General features: G+C 32.9%; 1 protein-coding gene across 1 annotated transcript in view; it reads right to left on the reverse strand.

Annotated features, from left to right (window-relative positions):
• Positions 1-8,668: 8,668 nt before the first annotated feature.
• Positions 8,669-22,608, reverse strand: part of PRR16 (proline rich 16) — a 195,200-nt gene continuing 181,260 nt past the window's right edge. The window contains 2 exon segments of the mRNA XM_021009523.2: positions 8,669-9,805; positions 9,808-10,150. Coding sequence (XP_020865182.1) covers positions 9,393-9,805; positions 9,808-10,150 — 756 coding nt within the window. The 3' untranslated portion in view covers positions 8,669-9,392.

Here is a 22,608-nt window from a genome sequence, read left to right on the forward strand (position 1 = left end):
ACTTTGGGTTCCAACTTTTCTCCCCACCCAATCTCATTGAAAAGGGAAGCACAAGTTATACATGTGCAGTTATGCAAAACACTTCCATAGTAGTCATGTTGTGAAAAACTAACTCTATTTCCCTTAATCCTATTCTGCCTCCCATTTATTCAATTCTTTCTTTTGGCCCTGTCCCTCCTCAGAAGTGTTTGCTTCTGACTAACCCCTTTTCCAATCTGCCCTCCCCTCTATCATCCCCCTACTCTCTTGTCCCCTTCTCCCCCTATTTTCCTATAGGATAAGATAGATTTCCTTACCCAATTAAGTGTGTATGTTATTCCCTCCTTAAGCCAAATCTGATGAGCACTTATTCCCTCTTACCTTCCCCCACTTTCCCTCCACCATAAGAGCCTTTTTTGGTTTTTTTTGATGAGATAATTTACCCCATTCTACATCTTCTTTTCTCCTTCTCCCAGTATAATCCTCTCTCATCATTGAATTTTATTCTCCAAATATCACAGCTTCATCTTCCACTCACCCTGTGCGCTCTCTCTCTCTCTCTCTCTCTCTCTCTCTCTCTCTCTTTCTCTCTCTCTATACACACACATGCATGCACGTGCACACACACACACACACACACACACACACAAATATAATTTTTTTCCCTCCAATTACCCTAGTACTGACAAAGGTCTAATGAGTTACAAATATTATCTTTCCATGCAGGAATGTAAACAGTGCAACCTTAATAAGTCTCTTCTGATTTCTCTTTCCTGTTTACCTCTTCATGTTCCACTTGAGTCTTGTATTTGAAAGTCAAATTTTCTATTCAGCTCTGGTCTTTTCATCAAAAATGCTTGAAAGGCCTTTATTTCATTGAATGAGCATTTTTCCCCTGAAAGATTATATTCAGTTTTGCTGGGTTAGAGATTAAATATGTGGGTTAAAAAATTAAGATAAGTCTGAGGCAACACTTCACAACTACTAGATTAGCTTTTATGGCAGGAAAAATGACAAATGTTGGGGAGAATGTGGGAAAATTGGGATATTAATGCATCATTGGTTGAATTGGGAACTGATCCAGCCATTCGGGAGAGCAATTTGGAACTATACCCAAAGGACCATAAAACTGTGCATACCCATTGACCCAAAAATACTACTACTGGGTCTGTATCCCAAACAGATCATAAAAAGTGGAAAGGACCTATATGTAAAAACATATTTGTAGTAGTTCTTTTTGTGGTGGCCAAGAATTGGAGGGGATGCTCATCAAATAGGTGAACAAATTGTGGTATATGAATATAATGGAATAACATTGCTCTGCCAAAAATGATGAACTGGTGGATTTGAGAAAAACCTGGAATTACTTACATGAACTGATGCTGAGTGAAGTGAACAGAATCAGGAGAACATTATACACAGCAATAGCAACATCATATGATGGTTGATTATGATAGACTTAGCTCTTTTCATCAATACAATGATCTAAGAGAATTTCAAAAGACTCATGATGGAAAATGCTGTGTCCAGAGAAAGAACTATAGAGTCTGAGTGCCAATTGAAGCATACAATTTTCACTTTTTTTGTTTTTTTCTTTCTTGTGTTTTTTTCCCCTTTTGTTCTAAGTCTACTTTCACAATGTGACTAATGTGGAAATATGTCTAACATGAGTGTACATGTATAACCTATATTAGATTGCTTGCTGCCTTGGGAAGGGGAGAGGGAAGAGATGGATGGAGAAAAATTTGGAACTCAAAATATTACAAAAATGAACATGTAATTGGGAAAAATAAAATACTACTAAGGAAAAATAAAATAAAATGTTTGCAGACAATATAAATATTTACGATGCTACCTGCAAAGATAAACCCAGAGTTTATATGAACACAATTACAAAACACTTTTCACACAAATAAAGACAGATCCAAACAATTGAAGAAATATTAATTGCTGGTATATAGACTGAGCCAATATAATAAAACTGACAATTCTACCTAAGTTAGTTTACCTATTCATTGCCATATCAATCCGATTACCAAATAATTATGTTAAAGAGCTAGAAAGAATGGTAACAATATTCTTCAAGAATATCAAGAGAATCCAATTTTTAAAAATGTGAAAAATGCATTCTAGCATTTCCAAATTTCAAAGTATATTACAAACTTGTAATCATCAAAATACTCTGGTCCTGGTCAGAGTGGTAAATCACTTGAATAGATGAGGTACACAAATATACAGTCATTAATGACCATATTAATCTAGCATTTGATAAACCCAAAGATCCTAGCTTTTAGGCTACAAACAACACTTTTGAAAAATGCTGGGAAAATTGGAAAACAGTTTTGCATAAGTTAGGCATACACCATCATCTTATCCATATATTAAAGTAAGGTCAACATGAAAAAAAATAGACAAAAAGAGTTATATAATAAGTAAATTAGGGGAACATGGCAAAACATACCTGTCAAATCTATGGATAAGGGAAGAATTTATGACCAAGCAGTTGATACAGAAGATTATGGGAGGTGAAATAGAGAATTTTGATTACAAGAAATTTAAAAAAGCTTTTGCACAACCAAAATTAATGTGCCAAAATTAAAAGGAAATCTGGAAACTGGGGAAAAATTTACGGCAAGTTCTTTGAGAAAGGCCTTATTTCTGAAATATATAAGGAACTGAGACAAATTCATATAAATAAAAGTCAATCCCTAATTAAAAATTGGTCAAAATATGTGAACAGGAAGTTTTCAGAAAAAGAAACCAAAGTCACGTGAAAAAAATGCTCTAAATCACTACTAATTAGAGAAATGCAAGTATACCATAGTATACCTATCAGATAGGCTAACATGACAGAAAAGGAAAATGACAAATGCTTGGGGGATGTAGAAAAATTGGGACACTAAGTACTGCTGGTGAAGTGGTGAACTACTCCGGCAACTCTGGAGAACAATTTAGAACTATATCCAAAGGGCTATACAACTGTTCATATCCTTTGACCTAGAAATATCACTGCTGTGTTTTTATCCCAAGAGATCCAGAAAAGAAAAAAAGGAAAAAAAGGCTTATTTGTACAAATATATTTATAACAGCTCTTTTTGTGTTGTTAAAGCATAGGAAATCAAGGGTATGCCCATCAAATAGAAATGGATGAACAAATTATAGTATATAATTGTGAAGGAATATGATTGTTGTATAAGAAATGATAAGCAGTATGGTTTCAGAAAAATCTGAGAAGACTTACGTGAACTGTGACAAAGTGAAGTGGGGGGAACTTTGTACACAGTAACAGCAACATCAACTGTGAAAGATTTAGCTACTTTGATCAAGACAATGATCCAAGATAATCCCAAAGGAACCATGATGAGAAATACCAAACAATTCCAGAGAGAGAACTGATGAATTCTGTATGCATATTGAGTCATTTTTTTACTTTCTTTTTTCAAAAATTGTTTTGTGTTTTCTTGTGTAACATGGTTAATGTGGTAGTATATTTTGCATGACTCCACATAGATAATTAAAATCAAATTGCTTACTTTCTCAAGGAGGGGGAATGGATGGGAAAGAGGTAAATAATTTGGTATTCAATTTTTAAAAAGATTATACATTATTTACATGTAATTCAGAAATATTTAATTCAATAAATAAAAAGAAGCAACTGTCCAAGTGTATATCTGTATGAAAAATTGATATATTCACAGATGACAGAGTATACTACTCTAAGCCATTATTTTTCTATTGACAGGGGAAAATGTACACAAATACAAATAGCTCCTCTTTAACATAGTCTGTTTTTGTTATTCTCCTTACATTATAGCCCATTATGACTTAATCACATTTTAAATGGAAGCTCATTTGCTGAGCATCTCTATGCCTGTCTTTAAGCTTCTCTTGCATCACAAAAAGTCAGCATGATAAAGTCCAATTGCTTCCAATAAAATGACACACTGGGTAATTTTGACACAATCAAGCTGCTGCAATGCTGCAGTTTTATGCCCTATACTGCTGTATACAATATCTGATAGTACTAGACCTGTCATCATTTTAGAACTATGCAGTTTTTCAGGTGGTTAAAATAGACTCTGAAATGTTCCATCCTTGGACTTAATTGATCTATGTCATCCAATACATACAAGCCCAGAAAACACAATATAATCATAGTGTCAGCTGGTAATTTTTCAGATTAAGTGCTTCATATAGCATCTTCTATTCAATGATACTATAGGTATTATTTTTTCAAAATTTTGTTACTAGGAAATTATTCACTCACCTGGAAATCTCCCTCATTTTATTGGAGTACCTGATAGCTTAATCTGTGATATCAATCAATTTATATTATGCCAAAGTATATTGCAGACATATAATTTGGGAAGGAACAGTGTAGACCTAAACTAGTTTACTCTAGAACATGGTAAGTGTCTTAATGTAAACTACTTTGTGGTGATTTCCATAAAAGTAGTAGACAAAACTGAGGTTTATGATGCGATTATAACTTTTCCAATTCAATTACACAAAGAGTTCTGTAAGGAATCATACAAGAAAATATAATTAGAACATGCACATAAAATGTTTCACATAATTTAAAAGATATGTTTATAGGGCTATCTCATCATTTAAAAACATATGTTTCCCGTAGACAAAAACCAGTAATTAATCTATCCAAGTGAAGCTAAGCAGCACCATGACTTATTTTCATGATTTCATCAAGCTATCTTTGCATTAATAAAAGGTCACAGGATTATAATTCTAATACTTTAGGTGAATGGAATTGATTCAATTGATTGACAAAATTTAATAATTCCATTTTCATTATTGTGCATTACAGCTAAACTAGAAAGGAAGGATATAGATGCTTACCATCCTTCTTCCAAACAGTATGAGGACTATGAAAAAAAAGATACGTATTTTTTCTTATCCTTACCCATTTTCATTTTTGGTGATCTCTTTATTTACTTAACTTAGGAACTATAAAAAAAAAATTAAAAATGTCTAAACCAGGGGTGGGGAACCTGTACCCTAGAGGCCATATGTGGCCTTCTAGGTCCTTGGCTAGAGCTTTTTCATTGAATCCAAGTTTTACAGAACAATTCCTTTAATTAAGATTCCTTCTGTGACATTTGGATTCAGTCAAAAGGCCACGTTTGAGAACCTAGAGGGCCACATGTGGCCTTGAGGTCACAGGTTTTCCACTGTGGTCTAAATCCTGTTATTTCCTCTTTTCATTAATAACAGTTACGGGAGGAGCATGCAGTGATTTTGTCATTTTTATTACTGTTTTTCTTGCCCACCTTTATTTAAACTCTTACAGAAATAATGACATCTTCAATGAAAATTAAGCAATTTGGATTTAATTTCTAAAGGTAAAACTGAATTCAAGATGAAAAAAGTCTGTTCAAATATATTCAACAATCATAGATGTTATTATGAAAGTTAAGCAATTGCATAATATTTTTCAAGAATAATATCTTCCCCAAAATACAGATGTTTGGTCTATGGAATGCTGGATATTCAAATTAAGATGAAAACATTTACCTTTGATTTAAAAGAAACTGCTCTTGATGTGAGTTTTTCTTCTCTGAGCACTCAAGGAAGGGAAAAAAGGCAATATTTTCTATTTTATGCTTTATATAACTCATACTTTGAAATTTAATTTTTAGAATATCAGCTAACTATAAAATGATATTTGTGTTCTATGTCACCATAATTACAGTTTTCGAGACAAATATTATTAAACTCTAGCTTAATTAGTTCCATGTTTTGGAAGATCATATATTTTAAATGAAAACATTAGATTCAAGTGGATGTTGGAGAATTATCATTTTGGCAAGCAGAAATACTGGTACAATAAATTCTAGAAATATGTTAATAAAAAATGAATTACAAGTATTCAGCAAATAAACCCTAAATATATTCCAAACACTAGTACAAATGATGGTGTGGTAATGTAAATAGGTAGAATGCAGTTTAAATAAAACAATGTTAAATACAAGATGATATAGGGTGGTAATATTAGATTTTTATCTTTTTTTCAACAAATCAGCATTCTCATTGAGGAGTTATTTATTAGATAATTTTGTAAATGGAGGTCATGTATTACCTGACAAATATCTTGAATAAAGCAAAAAAAAAAAAAAAGAACCATGAGATGAGAATCTACAACAGGAAATGGATACTTATATGGAAGCTATTATTCTTTAGAGAAAAGAGATTGTGGGGACAGACTGAAGCCATGCTAAATGAATTTCAGTTTGGGAACCCAGACAAGTTATATACTAAAAGAAATTATGTAAAGTTGGAAAGATTTCACAAAATTTTAGATTAGTAAATGTCCTTACTTTTCAAAAATAATTAAAAATGCAGATTTTGTAAATAATAGAAGTTGAAGTCAACCCTTACCAAAGTTCTAGATTGTTAGCCTGGAAATGTAATTAGCCTGAGTTCAATAAGTGTAAATCATTGGCTAAATTCATTGTTTTAGGAGGAGTAAATTTAGAGATACAAGAAATAAAGTATATGTGGATTTTGGAAAAGTATTTAATATTTATTTTGATATCTTTTTATATAAGATGGAAAAAATGTGTGCAAAAAAGTAATATAGTTAGGTAGATACATACTAACTGAATAACCATGCATAAAGATTGTTGATTAAGTCATCATCGCTGATTTAGATTATCTCTGTCTATTCATCATAATAACATACAGCCCAAAATTCAGATTATGAAGTTTACTGTCCTTCATGTTTCTTGACCTCACTCCCACCTCCCAAAAAAATAAAACAAAAATACTAAACCAAGTCTCATTAGACATAAATTATGATCCTAGTTCTGTCACCAATTAACTAAATAATTTAATTCACCAAACATTTATTATTCACCTACTATGCGCCAAATGAATTCAGAGCCCTCAATAATGAATCCTTTGGGAAGAGCTTATGGCTCTACTCTCTAGGTCTTCAGTCACAGGGGAGAGGCAATTGCAGGAACCTAGAAGTTTTAGAGTATGAAAAATTGAGATAACCTGCATAATGACAAGATTTCAGGTGATCAGCTTATCCTAGAAGCAGAATGATGGTCATGAAGTCAAAACCAAACAGTCACTGATAGAAAATTAAAATTAACTGCAAAATTCAAACACCCTTTTGGACCCTCAATTTCTTTCCCTAAAAATGAGTGAGTTGTAATAGATGATCTCTGAAGATACTGTATAGCTATAACATTCATTTAAATTCTGCAAGCCATAAATTCTTTATTGGTGAAGTCTTATAAAAGTCAGTAAACAAACATTTATTGTTTACTATATTGTTCTAATCATGGGGAATATAAAGGAGAGAAAACCAAAATAAAATATAACATTATTCTTGCCCTCAAAGGGCTCACATTTTAATCTTTAATTAATTTAATGAATTAATGGATACAATTAGTGGAAATAGCTATGTATTTTGAAGATATATTTAGAGTAGATGGAAAGTAAACAGAGGAAGAGAGATAGAAGATAATGGGTCTAAGAGTGGGGACCAGGAAAGGTCTATTACAGAAAGTGGGATCTGACCTGAGTATTAAAGGATGCCTGGGAAGGTAAGAGACAAGTGAGATTGGAGAACATTCCAAGCATGAAAAACAAATAGCACAAAGGCATAGAATACAAAAACGGAGTGTCTTTTGAACAGTAAGTAGTGCAGTGTTTTAAATCATAGATTACAGAGAGGGGAGTAAAGTGTAAAGGGACTGGAAAGGTTGGGAGAAGGGGGAAAAGGGACAGGTTGTGAAGGACTAAAAATGTCAAACTGAAGACTTTATATTTATTCTCAGGAACCAGTGGGATTTCCTAAGGGGACATGATGACATGATTAGAACTATGCTTTAGAAAAAACACATTTGCTTGGGGTGGAAAGATATTAGAAGGTGGGAGAGCAATTAAAAGGCTTTTTTGCAAATAGCCCAAGTGAGAGGTGATGAACCACCTGGAAGGTGACTATGAGAAAGGACAGAAAAGTAGACAATATATTTTATATGCAGGGAGAGTTTGGGTGTGGAATACATATAATGAATTCATCAGTATGGAGGAAATGGCAAAAAAAAAAGACATGGGATTCTGAATTTGATGGTACATTTTTTTTAAAAATCAGACTCTTTTTATTGGGTAAACTATTAATTCAAGTTTATATCTACCCAATTGAATTGTTCCTTAAAACACCACCACCAACAGACAAAAGCCAACTAAAAAGCCTTTTGTTCACCTCCATAATGGATTTGACCTGGAATATAGTGCCAGCTTTTTGAAGGAAATGATTACAAGCAGCTGTCTACTAAAGTCATTATAAACTTAGAATATTAGAATTGTATGAAATTTCAGAGAACCTAGATCATGTCCCTCATTTTTATAGAAAAAGATAAACCTCAAAAAGTATAAATTATAAGCCCCAAGGCAAAATTCCCAAATTATCCAACTTTGAATTCATCATACAATGGAAAAAAAAAGATATCCAGCACAAAAAGGTCTTCTCCCTTTGTGGATCCCCTGTAATTGAGGCAATTAAGACACCAGCATCAATTTATGCCTTACCTTATATATTACGGATTTACTGAGGAATTGAGTCTCCTGATTGAGGAAGAAAACTCCGCATGCGTTTATGTATAATAAGAAAAAAAATGCGATTTTTCATAAAATGCAAATATTTGAAACATGATACAGCTACAGTAGAAGAGGCAATGTGTTGTTTTATTGAAGTAATCCATGGGCAGAAAAAAAGATTTTAAAACTACTGTTTTATCTGAATCCTAATGATCATTTATTTGCTTCTGCTATTACATACCACTTACTAGTCACACCATCAAATTACCATTGAGGAAAATTTTAGATTATAAAAATGTCAATATATATTCATAATTAGGTCAAATGAAACTACCACTTGGCTTCCATATATGGCACTCAGAGACTGGAATTTAAGCATGATAGAATAATTTATCTAAAAACATTGCAAATACGATCTTCTAAAAACAGTAAATATATTTTTATCCATGAAATTCTTTATTTTAATTTTTTTGACCAAAGTTAACAATATGACTAGCTCTCTGGGAAGTGATTTATTATATTTTTAAAAAACAAACAATCTTTCCTATGACATATCAAAATAAAAATATAATAAAATCCAGATGACAATTTAAGCCACCAGTAAATAAAAATGCATTTGGAAATCTGCATTATCACATGAGTTTTAACAGTAGAACATTTTTGTTCATATATGAGATGTAAACATTGCTCTCTACACTTACCAGGTGATTTTATGCCACTTCACTGAACACAGGCTGTAATATATTTGGACTTCTTATTGCTTGAGTAGAAAGTGCTCATCATTGTCTATTATTTTATGTTTATAATATAGAAAAAAAATGAAAGCAGTTTTCAAGTGGCATACATCACACTGTTGTAGTGGTTGATTTCCTCAAGATGGTCTTCTGTGGTTTAGGTGCAGTGGGTGGAGGCACAGTTGCAGGTCTGAGAGGGGGAAAACTGTTACTGTGGCTTATTCCCAACCCTCCATTTTCCAGAGGAAAAGGAGGAAGAGGAGGTGGTGGGGGTGGGAGAGGAGGGCACTGGTGAGGAAGCTTTCCCGGCATATGGAGGGATTCACCGTGGATATGGACCTCTCGGTTTTTTATGTTATACCGGACATCACAGTCAGGGCAATACCCATGGTATTGCACCTTTTCATTAAACCGTACCCGTTCCCGTGGTCCTGCCTGGGGACACCTGTCTTTCTGAGGTCTGTGCATCAGAGGCTGCATCTGCACTTTGTCCAAGTTACTACTAGGTAAACAGCAGATGTCCCATTTGGAATTTTGTTTGATGCTCCAGGTAAACCTCCATTTCGGAGAAGTGTGCCATTTGTTTTTACAGGATTGATGGTTGGCACAGGCCTGTGAGAATTGTCACACTTCACAGGTGTCAATCGTGGAGGAGGAGGAGGAGGGTTAGGTTTTCTCAGGACTGTGAGGATAGCAGAAGGGTGGACTGGTGGCTTAATAAGTGGTGCATTGGAATGCACTTTGATCTTCTCTAAGCTGGATGCTGTTGTGCTGCTGGAGCTGCTGTTCAGTGTATCAGTTTTGGAGCTGTCTGTCATCTCATCCTCCAGCTGTAGGTCAGAGGTCAGTGTGTCAATCTGGTCAACGACCTGCATGGAAATCAGAAGGCAAAATCAATGAAGAGCAGCCCAAAAGAAAAAATAAAAATTAGAAAAATTTAGCCTTCCTCTGCTCAGTTTCTTCCATGATATCAAATTGAACAAATGATAAATACTAGCTATTCATTGACTTATAAAATGACAGTTGCAATCACCAATAAAGCAACAAACATTTATTATCTGACTATTATGTGGAAGACACTGTCCTAGTCATTGGGCCAAAGATAAAAAGTTCCTATTCTCAAAGAGCTTACAGTTTATGGCAAGAGACACTGTAAAATCAGAATGTTAGAATTAGTAAGGTTTTGTAATATTACAGTTCTTTCCCTGACCTAGCAATTCAGAAATGGAAAAGGAAAGATGGAGGCTGGTGGCTACTGATTTAGAAAGACTCCCTACAGGAAGTACTTTTGTAAAGACAGAGATCTAAATTCACTCTTTACATAAATAGAAATAAAGTGACCCAAAATGAAACCGCTAAAAGAAAATAAGAAAATAAATTTCTAAAAAAAAAAAAAGAAAATAGAATTCTTACATGATTCATTACTGGGTTGTCTAAATCATAACATTATCAAGAACATGTAGGAGTAAATTAGACTTCTTGTTATTGCTGTCATTTTTATTAGTAGTAGTAACAGCAGTAGCATTAAAATGAGCTCTAATTTAGGAGTGTAGTAGTTTGCTTTGGCAGATGTATTGAGACTAAACCTAAAAGGGCAATAGGTAGTAGTAGAAGTAGTAGTAGTAGTAGTAGTATAGTAGTAGTGATGGCAGTGGTGGTGGAAGTGGTTGTGGAGGTGGTGGTGGTGGTAGTAGTAGTAGCAGCAGCAGTAGTAGTAGTAGTAGTAGTAGTAGTAGTAGTAGTAGTAGTAGTAGTAGTTAGAGAAGAGGGAAGAAGAAGAGGAGGAGGAGAAGTTGCATTCAAAGCCCAGATCAATTATCTAGAGTCTGAGTGAGAGAGAGAAAGAAAAATAAAGGAATATTAACCTTAGTAATATAAGCTGGGGCTCTGTGTGCTATAATACTGTTAACAAGAGCTGTGAAGGGCTTTGATGTACCCTAAAACTTGGGCCAGTTAGGCTGTGGTGATACCAATAACTGGATAAGCACATCAGCCAGTATAATCAAACCTCTTTTATGAACCTATGTATGTTCTAGTATCAACACATCAGAAATTTGTTATCTTTTATAAACTAACAAATGGCACATCCTTATTCAACAAATACCAAGCTTGAAATATTTTAAAAAAACTTTGAAAATTCAATGAATAATCCTATAGCTAGGACATTTATACACAATAATTTAATTTATTTTAATACCTGTTACTACACCAAATTCTCATAATTTCTAAGCTACATGAAGAGAAAAACTTCCAAAATATAGGGATCTATCAGAAGAAATCAAAACCACATGAGAAAAGGGTTAGTTATGTATAAGCCCCGTTATCTGAGCGTCTATTCATTTTTCTAAACAAGTATCAATAAGTCAACAAAAGATGAGCTTATGTGATATTTTTATGTATTAACAAATAGTATTTTTATCTGATTCTGAAAGTCTCCAAAATACTAAATATAAAATAATAGTATGAAGATGACAACTTGTCCCATGACCAACTGTATCTAAATTCCATAGGAAAAGATGAGAAGCAGATGAAATTCAAGAAAGACAACACTAATAATTACTCACTCAAAATCAAATCAATTTTTGATGATGTTAGAGAATACTCCATAGGAGAGTAGAATAATGACAGCCAGGGAGATTTACAATGGGGGCTTTATGTTCCTTTGGATGGCTACAATAGTTGGGAAGGTCTAGGACACCTGAAGCAATGGATAATTGGGCCATAATACATGACTGAATGGGTCAGCATGCTAGTCAGTAAAAGGCATCTACAAAGTCAAAGAAATAGAAAAGATGGTATAATGTTACCAGGTGGCTCTAGTTGGAACCATTATGGTGCTTGAAGACAGCAGACCAAATGGCATTCTCTTATGTTCTGAAACCACAAAAAAGCAAGAGAGACTGGAACAAATGAGAAATAACAATACATACCTGCTAGAAATATTTCAGTGTCTCCATCATGACTGCAAAAGCAGACAAAACATGCATGAAATGGACTGAAAATATGAATGTTTTCATTAAGTGTAAGAATTATAGATAACAAAATAAAATTGGAAACATCTTACCAGTAGATAGCAAAAGCTTTATTTTGATTTTTGTCAATAACAGTCTCAGTTCCAAGTCAAACAAAAGCATGCTAAAGAAGAGTATAGAGTAATAATAAGAATTAATTCAAACCCGAAACCAAGATTAGATGAAATAAGACTTGAAACAGAGAAATGATTAAACACTGGAGATGAAAAGGTTGAAGAACATGAGGACACTAAAATATTCTCAACATAAAAGTCATATATTCTACAAAATAATGATATGGGCAACAAAATAATGCTAAGGTCTCAAATAAGTTTGAAGAGGTGATATCATACTTAGGAATTTCAAATACTATTTTTTGAGTTTGATGGCATGAATACAACTAGCTGGCTTAGTGTACCAAAATATAATGCAAAAATTTGTCATTCATGAAAAATCATAGTGAATATATTTATTCTAATACATATATATGAATATATTTATTTATAGAAAGTATTAAAAATGTTTCAGAACATGCTCACAGCACTATATATGTTGGATATTGTCATGGTAAGAACCAGAGGAAATGTGAAGTAATTAAAGAATATTCTTAAGGACAGGCATCATCATGGTAAAAATAGCTTGATAAAGTTATTAAAGAACTAAAGAAAAACATTGGAATGTTAAATCAGTATCTAGAGTGGCGTGCAAATTACTTTTAAAAAAGTAAAATAACTAAACTGTTGACATGTAATTAGCCTTTCAACTTTTGGCATCTTTATTTTTATATGCAATGTTCTCATTTTGGTGGAATAATTTATTTTACATGATTTCCTATGGAGTTCACAAAATGTTAAAACATATTCTTAATTCATCTTGATGCTACCGTACACATTACCATTGATGAGGGGTTCACTTTTTCTGAATCTAGACTTGATTATAACTGATGTATTTTCAGAGAAGTTGGAATCAGGTAAGCTTCTAGGCCACTTACGCATGTATATCATCATCTCCTGGGTAAATTTATTAAACTTTTCTCATTTTTTCATGCTGTAAAGGCTTGTTTTAGTATTCCTTTTTAATTTTGAGAGTTTCTATAATCCCAGAAAAAAAATACTTCATTAGTACATCAATATATTTATCAGAGTTCATTATCTAAATGAACACTAGTTCTAGGCACACTGTAAATAAAAAATAAATAAATAAATCTCCAAATATTTTGAGGGGTTATATATTTCATAGTCTGGTAAAAATGTCCAAATTTTAAAAACTTAGATGTAGTTTTAACAATGAAATTGGCATGAAATTAAATGGAAAAAAATTAACAGTAATAATTACATTTTGCTAATATTGCCTTGACCACGATATACTTTTTCTTTATAGAAGCATTTATAAGTTTTTATTTTTTTTAACATTGATCTTTTTACTATCCTTCCAATTTCAGGAAGCCTACATGGAAAAAGAATCAGTTCTAATCCCTTCAGGCTCCCAGTCCCTCTGAAGACTGTTGCTTGCTTTCTGAGTATTCATTAAGCTCTTTTGCCTCAAATTTGTTAGTCATTGACATTGTTTTTCAGTTTTTACCGTATTGTCCTTTGTACTTTGCTGTGGATGAACTTTTTTTTTCATTTTTAGCCTGAATGATGTTGAAACACTTGATTTCCTGATAGCAATAACTGCTACAACAGTTCTAATAGGTGTTGATCTGTGCTTTTTAAATGCTACAACTTTTGTATGACTTCATGGAGTAATATCAAAATAATCAAATATCAATAATAAAAAATAATAAAAAAACAACAACTTAAAAGACCCATGATGTGCATATGTGTCTTGAAATCTAGCACTCAATGAACAGCTACATGGTGCAGTGGATAGAGCACCAGCCTTGGATTCAGCAGGTCCTGAGTTCAAATACAGCCTCAGACATATAACACTTACTAGCTGAGTGACCCTGGGCAAATCATTTAACCCCACTGCCTAACCAAATTTAAAAAATGATTACAAAAAAAAAAAGAAATCTAGCGCTCAACTGACATAAGACTAGTTAAAGGGAGGAAAAGTTATTCAGATTCTTTTCATTTGGTGAAGTCAACTTAGTGTCAGAGGAGGAACTTTTTTAAGTATTGGAGCTCAGCTTGAGAATGGTATTGGTGATTATGAAATAAAAGTGGCTCCAGATTTTGGAATTTCTTTAATGTAAAGCAAGGATTTGTTATATAAAGTTTGAATTTTGTACAGTGGGCAGGTGGAGCCATTGATAATTTTAAGTAGAATCACATGACCAGAATTATGAATACAGATTAGCTACAGATATATTAGTAATATTTATCATCAAATGTGGAAATGATATTTCCCAAGATCGTCAAGTGATGCCTCAATCCTGGAAGTAGTCTAATAAGTGCAAAAGATAGATTGTAAGGGGAGTCATAGAAACATAGAAAGAGGCTACAAAAAGAATAGATAAAGAACCACATTAATAATTCTAGTGCATGTGGTAAGCACCATAAAAAATGGGCATAAATAAATTAGGGTCATAAGACAGAGGGAGGAATAGCAGATTTTAAGATATGAGGTACCACAGCAGGAGTCTGAAAACTGAATAGTGGTCATTCAAAGTAACTAAATAGTGGGCCAGGGAAAAGACCAGAGCAGGCACCAGGCCAGGGAGAAGCACATCTAGAATACAGCAATGGAGATGAGGAAGTTTGCCTTTTGGTAGCTTGCTGTTTTAGTTCTTGCTGAGTCAATTATTTTTACTAGATGGAGTCAAAATCCTGTCAGTGCCATATAAATTTTGATGATCTAGGCTAGGTTAAAGCACCCATCTTAATGATTCAATTTTGTTGTTTGTGTTCCTTCTAATTATTGTGTGTTCCTTCTAATTATTGTGTGTGTGTGTGTGTGTAAATATGTGTGTATGTTTGAGTGTTTCTTTTGCATTCACATAAATAACTGTTGCTGTGATATTAAGGTGTTTAGTCCAAAGCACTTTTGCATCAGTAACAAAAAAGAAACCTTGAGGTTTTTACAGGCATCTGACATTTTGAGTAGTCTTTTCCATTTAGACAGAACAATAAGATATTGAGTCTTTTAGTGAAACCTACAAGTTGCTTCTGAAAAAAATGATAACTACAAAAGGGGTAAGATAAAAATATACTTTTTTCCAAAACCAAAAAAAAAATGAGAAAAATAAAAAATGCAGCCATTATTTGGGAAAATTACTTTCTATGCATTTGGTAGAGGGAATGTTTTGAAAAGATCTCTCATTGCACTAATGAAATCACATGTCTAGACAAAATCTAGGTATTTATTTAAAACATGTCCATTTTAGCTTTATTTGAGAAGAGCAATAAGCATTTATATAATAACTGCTACTTGTTAGGCATTGTGCTAAATGCTTTACAAATATAATTCACCTGATAGTTTGATAGTGATCATTAGTAATTACCTATTGTTATCATTTAATGTCAAATATATACGTATATATATATATATATATATGTATATATACATATACACACACACACATACATGTATATGTATGTGTGTGTGTGTATAGCCATTAATTAGATACCTTACTTAATCTGTTATAATGACCCTTTTTTTCAGCTCCTAACATACCAAAAGTTATAGGGGAGAAGGACAAAAGTTCTGCACATTTTGGCATATTAAAGATTTGTGTACCTAATTATGGAATTTATGGCTATTTTCTAAGCACTAGCTAAGCCAAGATTAAAAAGACACAGCATCAGAAGATTGAACACAAGGTAAATATTTTGGGTCATAGTAAATATCGTATATCTTATCTTATACTAAGCCATAGAGAATATGTACATGCTCAGAAATAATTCAATATCATAAATACTTAAAGTATTAAAATAATAAACACAATAATCATTAAACATAACATTTTGAGTTAGAAAATTAAATATAATACAATTTTTATAATGCTATTTAACATATGTATATATCTATATATAAATATATACACATATTATGAGTCAAATATGTGTAAACTAAACATTGGTTACATTTTTACTTTAAACATAGTCAATTATAATTGGAATGAATTTTAAATGTCTACCTTTAAATGTCTGCATTTGAAGAATTTCACTACAATGTTTAAAAATGTGACTAAGTCATTTCCCCTTTCTTTGGAAGCCAATATCAACAAGAAGATTAGAGAGAGAAGAAATAATTATATTCCACATAAAAAAGTAATATTTAACCCCACATCTTTAAAATGGTTTTATTATGAGAATAACAATCATTAACAAACATTTCAGCAAAGAAAGTAAAAAAAGTTGCATGTACATTACACTAATTTTTGCTATAAAATTTGCTGCCTCATCTCTAGAAAAAAAAAATTAGGCACATAATCCCTGTTCTAAATACTTAAATAGTATATTGCATATGCATTGCAACCTTATTATAATTCCAAGGATCACTATTGTCAATTTTTATATTTTGCTACTGTTGGTGTTGAAATTTAGAATTTCTTGAATCTATTTTAAACCTCCCCTTTGACTATCCCACTTAACTTCTATCACCATTGCTCCTTGATGAGTCTTCCAACAATCTCCCGGAACCCATATTTTTAAATTTGTTGAACTTGATTTCAGTATTAGACAGTTGAGAGCAATATAATTCTAAGTCCCAATTCCAATGAAATCTTCTTAATGGCCAATTATCATAAGGAAGAATGTGCAAAAAAAAAAAAGAATGTGTGTGTGTGTGAGTGTGTGTGTGTGTGTAGATAACTAGATAGATATTTGTGGGGCACAATATATTTTCCATGATATAAATTGTTTTGCTTATAAAGAATAACATTTTCTAACTTTATTTTATTAAAACATTATCATATCAAACATCCAATCACTAATTAATACCTCAAAATCCCTTTCTTGAAGTATTTTAAATAACTAGAAGTTTCCTTCACAGTTGGAGTTCATGTCACATTGACATAAGTCAAATGTTCAAGGTGTGATATGGCTAATAGTAGTAACATCAAAATCTCCATAGATAATTTAAAAATTCATAGATTGATATTATCATTAAATATAAAAACATATACACACATAGAAGAAAATATAAATAGAATATATATATCTTGGGCTACTAAAATATACAAGTTATGAAATAGGCAAAAGCTCAGTTCTCAAGTGACCAATTAAAAATTGTTTTATCCACTTGGGAGATGAATCTTTTACAAATTATTTACACTCTTTGCTGATTTCTTAAAGGTTTTGAAATATAATTTCACTCAATGTCATCAATATGAACATAATGGTTGCATTCTGCCTTAAAATTATGCCATCTTTACTTCCTAGGGAAGTGTGTAGGTCTATTTTCCCCTAAGAAAAATGGCCTATAACAAACTGCTCTGGAAATCTGCTTTTCATTATAGTTTTCTAGTCTCTTGTCGTCAGTTTTTTTTTTTTACTTGTATGAACATTCCTACCTGATTCAGCTCTACTCCCCACTCATAATTTGGCATTTCTAATATTTGTCCTAGAGTAAGACTGGCTATTATAACCAAACTTTATTGAATGGCATGTAAAGAAAAAAAAATACATGCTTTATGCTTTAGAGCCTAACTTTTTGGGAAGATAATTTGACTATTAAAGTATTGATTTTTACTTTTGTATATTTCCTGGCTTCCATTTCTATTTTGTATGGGTGAGGATACTGAATTGTATAGCTCTAGATTCATGGGATATTAATTGGTAAATACAATACTTCTCTTGTGACCATTTACAATTTGGGGAGGAGTCAAAATAGATATTATACCTTCATAATGCAAGAGATTAAGCGTACTGACTAAAATAAACAAATTAGATAGATAGATAGATAGATAGATAGATAGATAGATAGATAGACAGATAGATAGATAGACAGATAGATGTAGTAGAGATCTAATTCTTTAACATTTCCAAAGGTGTGTGATTTCTTTGTTTTCAGCACTCCTTCCATGAGTGCTCAGAACAATTCAGCCACACCCTATTATAAGATTTCATAAGTTTCTGTGGCCAAAATATTAATTACTGTTGGCCAAATTTAAGAATTAAATATCTTATAACTTAATATTCTCTCCAGTTAATATCTTAGCTAAACTTCTCCCCAGTTGGACTTCAAGCTCATATTTTCTTGTTTGATTTTAATGTGGTTGAATCTATCATCCTCTTGGTTAGATAAAACAACAATTTATATTATCTCAAATAAAACTCCTATAAGAACTTTTTAAAAATCCTTTCTCTAACAAAGTCCTATTCTGATGTCTCATTGTGCTGTGGTGTTGAACTTGTAGCAGAACCCCTGTCAGGTTGTACCATGCTGGAAAGGTTATCAGTACTGATTTTATCTGCTGTTGGAGGACCAGAATAGCCAAGTACAAAGAGGCACATCACCAGATGGCTGGACACCAGGCAATGAATCATTTTGGTCAGAATACACAGAAACTCATGAATATCATCTACCAAAGTGCAGAGGGATTGGCAATCTGTTTCAGTTGAGTGAGTGCCCAAAAGAGAGAGTCTATGGAAGAACTGGAAAACACCTGCTTCAGTGTCTTCTTACAAATAACCTAACTTTTCTGAACCTCATTGTGTGCTAAATATAGGGACTCATGGTGAAGATGATGGTAATTCTAACTTGGCACTGGTCTGCATAACTTTATTTGTACCTTGTAATTTAACACAAAGCAAACTTGAACAGGATCATTATTCCCAGGACTCACCTTTCCGGCTTCATTTTTGTCCAAAGGAAATAATAAATCGATGCCATTTCCCCCCTAGGGAATGGGAAATGAAGAAACTTTAAGGGGGAAACAAAAGAGACCACCTATGAAGCATTCTAAGTGTTCTCAAATATTGATAGATATACATATATAGTACAGATAGCAGTAGCACTGAGGAGGAATTGTGATATCTAAAATTCACTCTTTATCTCCTGGATTAACAGTGATGACTGGAAATAGGTAACTCTTTCCCCCTCCCCTCTTTCTTCACTCCAAGTTTGAATAATCACTTTCTTCCATTAGATCTGCACTGTGCATTATGACTTTCTTGTAATATCATTATTTTGTTTTTCTATGATATCAAAGCAAAAATATTATGATAGCAGTTAGATAAAGAAAAGATACGTATTAAGGAGATATAGAAATAGTGTGAACAGTATAAAGATCAGAGAACACACAGTCAAATAACAAGATTTAAATCCTAGTACTGATACTAACTGTGATTTTTAACTGTAAGAACTCCTTCTATCAAGGAAGACCAAAAGCCATTTATATCTAATATTCTTGAAAGTTGCTTGAGTCTCAGAAAGGCTAAATGAATTACACAGGTTTCATGTCTCATAGGCAGGATCTGAACTTAGGTCTTCTAGACTCCAAATCCAATACTTTATCTACTATGCCATGATGTACTATTTAATAAAGAATATAATTAGGCCTTGATTCAAGAAATGACATCCAATTATGTTAAATCTAAGTACTTACTGACAGCTATGACCTCTCAGGTAATTTTATGCTTAAATCTGATTAGAGTTCTCATGTGGAAATGCAAATCAAAGGTCAGAACAACTTAGCTTTTTGTCTAATCACTAGCATGGGAACATTTCGGTAACACTCACAAATAGATCCATGTATGTTCATACCCTATAGCAGAATAACATCTGATTTTCATAATAAGTTCAAACCATATGGGCCAATTTACATCCACTATAGACTTGAACTATGAATTACAGCAGATAGCCAGCCCAAATCACAGTTTATTACAGACACTATATATAGCTAAATCTCCATTACTTTAAATCTTTTGACTATAAGCAACTTTGAAAGTAGCAACTAGTTTAAAAAATCTAATCTGAAATGCTCTGTATACCCTTCTATTAATTTCAAAATTATAAATATTGAGGTCTATTTTAATTCTCAATCACATATCCTCCTTTGTCTCTTCTCCCCACAGAAGTCCTTGATCAATTTGAAGAGTTCTTGTATTCAATTACCAAACATTTATTAAGTGCTTACTAAGCGTCAAGGAACAACAGTTCTTGCCCTCAGAGACCTTACATTGTGTGTTATGTATTGAACACAATACATGAATAGGTACATACAAATTAGATGGACTTTAGAAAGAAAGATATTATGATCCTAGAATATAGTCTTTTGGTCAGAGAAGAGATATTTCCTGGGTAGCACCAGTATTGGGGTGGTCTCTTGGTTAATTTCAACTTTGGTGGTTCTCATTTGAGAGTTTCCAAGTTTGGCAATGGATATTTTAGAGTGAACTGAAGATAAAGAGATTTACTAATGTAACATGTTCTATGGAGTAAGAAAATGGTCATTTCTTTTCTTGAGTGCATCCTACTTATAGAACATCCTACTTAAGGAACAAAGTCTTCTGGCACTCAGACCAGATATTACAGGTCTGATGGAAGAAAGTGATCATTCAAACTTGGAACAAGGAAGGTGGAGAGGAAAGTGGGGGTGTAAAGGGGAAAAGACATGTGGATTCTGAATGAAAATAGACAAATAACTTGTAGCTAAGATGGTAATATAAAACGTTCTATCCAAATATCCTGTTTTATCCAAATATCCTGTTCTATCCATACTCTCTGGAGAAACATTTGCTTAAACACTTGCTTAAAATAGAGAACTTTATGTAGAAAAATAATAAACCCAAAATAAACACACACACACACACACACACACACACAGCAGAGCTCTTTACCACCCAATAGGGGATGACACAACGAGATAGGGTATATAAAAAAGGGCAGCTCCAAGGCTTTGTGGTGACCACACAAGGAAACTGGGGTTGTGGGGGGAATGCAATTGGGAGACTGGAGATTTCTTAAGAGACTTCCCTGAAGCCAGCAACACCTTCCATGGGATTGTTCCAGGAAAAGACCTGAAACTTTAGTTGTGTGACTCTACATTGGGGGAAATTGATGAAAAATGACCACAGATTGGTGAAATCCCAAGAGACCTAGAGAAGCCACAAATGTTTGCAATCTGTGCTGCTTCTTGCCAATGCTTAGTCTAGAACATGCTCCCAGGTCAGGACTGCAATCTCAAGCCATGGCTATCAAAGAAGGAAGAGCCTGGACCCACCCATGGACCACAGGGAAGCAACTTCTGTACTTCCATAAATAGCATTATTAGAATTTCAAAGACCAGGATGGATTGTCTATAGGGAATTATAAACAAGATGGAAGAAACGTAGGAGAGTTCAAACAAGAGACTAAAAAAAAATATGAATCAGAACACTTAGAATGAAAGCTCAGAAGAAAAAATAATCCACCTTAATCAAGAATTCCACATCCTAAAACAAATAAAAAATAAAAAAAATAATTACAGTGGAAGATGCAGAATTCAATGATTCAAAGAGATGACAAAAATATTAGAATTAAATAAAAGGGTGAAAAACTAAAAGAACAAATAGTGACATCAACTATTCAAGATAACTAACTAGAAAATAGGATGAAGAAAGATAATTTAGGAAAAACATTAACAAACAAAAAACTTTGTACCACACTTCAAGAAATGATTAAAGAAAACTACCTGGAACTATCAAAGCCTAAGTGAAAACAAAAATTTAACAACATATTTCATGCCATACACTTTCTTGACTCCTTGTTCTTCAAAGAAAAGAAAGGAATAGATCCTGCTTTCTCTCTTAATCTTTCTCTCTGTCTCTTTCACTGTCAGCATAGGAGAAGGCTTCAGCAAAGCATTACAGTTGGAAGATATGATCACCTCTTCCTCTGAACCCTGAGAGTAGTTTGTACTTAGAGGCAACTAAGTTAGACAGTGGATACAGGTTTCTGGAGTCAGGAAAGCCTGAGTTCAAATTCAACCTCATACACTTATTAGTTATATGACCCCAAGTTAGTCACATAACCTCTGTCTTCAATTTCTCATCTTTAAAATGAGTATTAAAATAGCACATACCTCCCAGAGTTGTTTTGAGAATCAAATATGGTCATATTTGTAAAGCATATGGCACAGTGCTTGGAATAGCAAAGTAAGTGCTATGTAAATTTATCTATTATTATAATTATCAACATAATTATTATTAATATCAGCAAAATATGTGCCTACACCAAGAGAATTATGAATCTTTCAAGTATCAAAGCATTACCAAAAAGTTTACATTTGTATTCTGATGAAACACATACATTAAGTCTACATATAAATACTTCTTTATACTATTTATACACTGATGTCCTTGAGATGAATTTATATCACAACATGTATTTTCTATTGCATCCTGACAGTAGAGACTGAGACTATGATCAGACTATTAGGATGGAAT

The sequence above is a fragment of the Phascolarctos cinereus genome, unplaced genomic scaffold, assembly GCF_003287225.1.
Source record: "Phascolarctos cinereus isolate Bilbo 61053 unplaced genomic scaffold, phaCin_HiC Scaffold_4;HRSCAF=312, whole genome shotgun sequence".
In the NCBI taxonomy this organism is placed as follows: Eukaryota; Metazoa; Chordata; class Mammalia; order Diprotodontia; family Phascolarctidae; genus Phascolarctos; species Phascolarctos cinereus.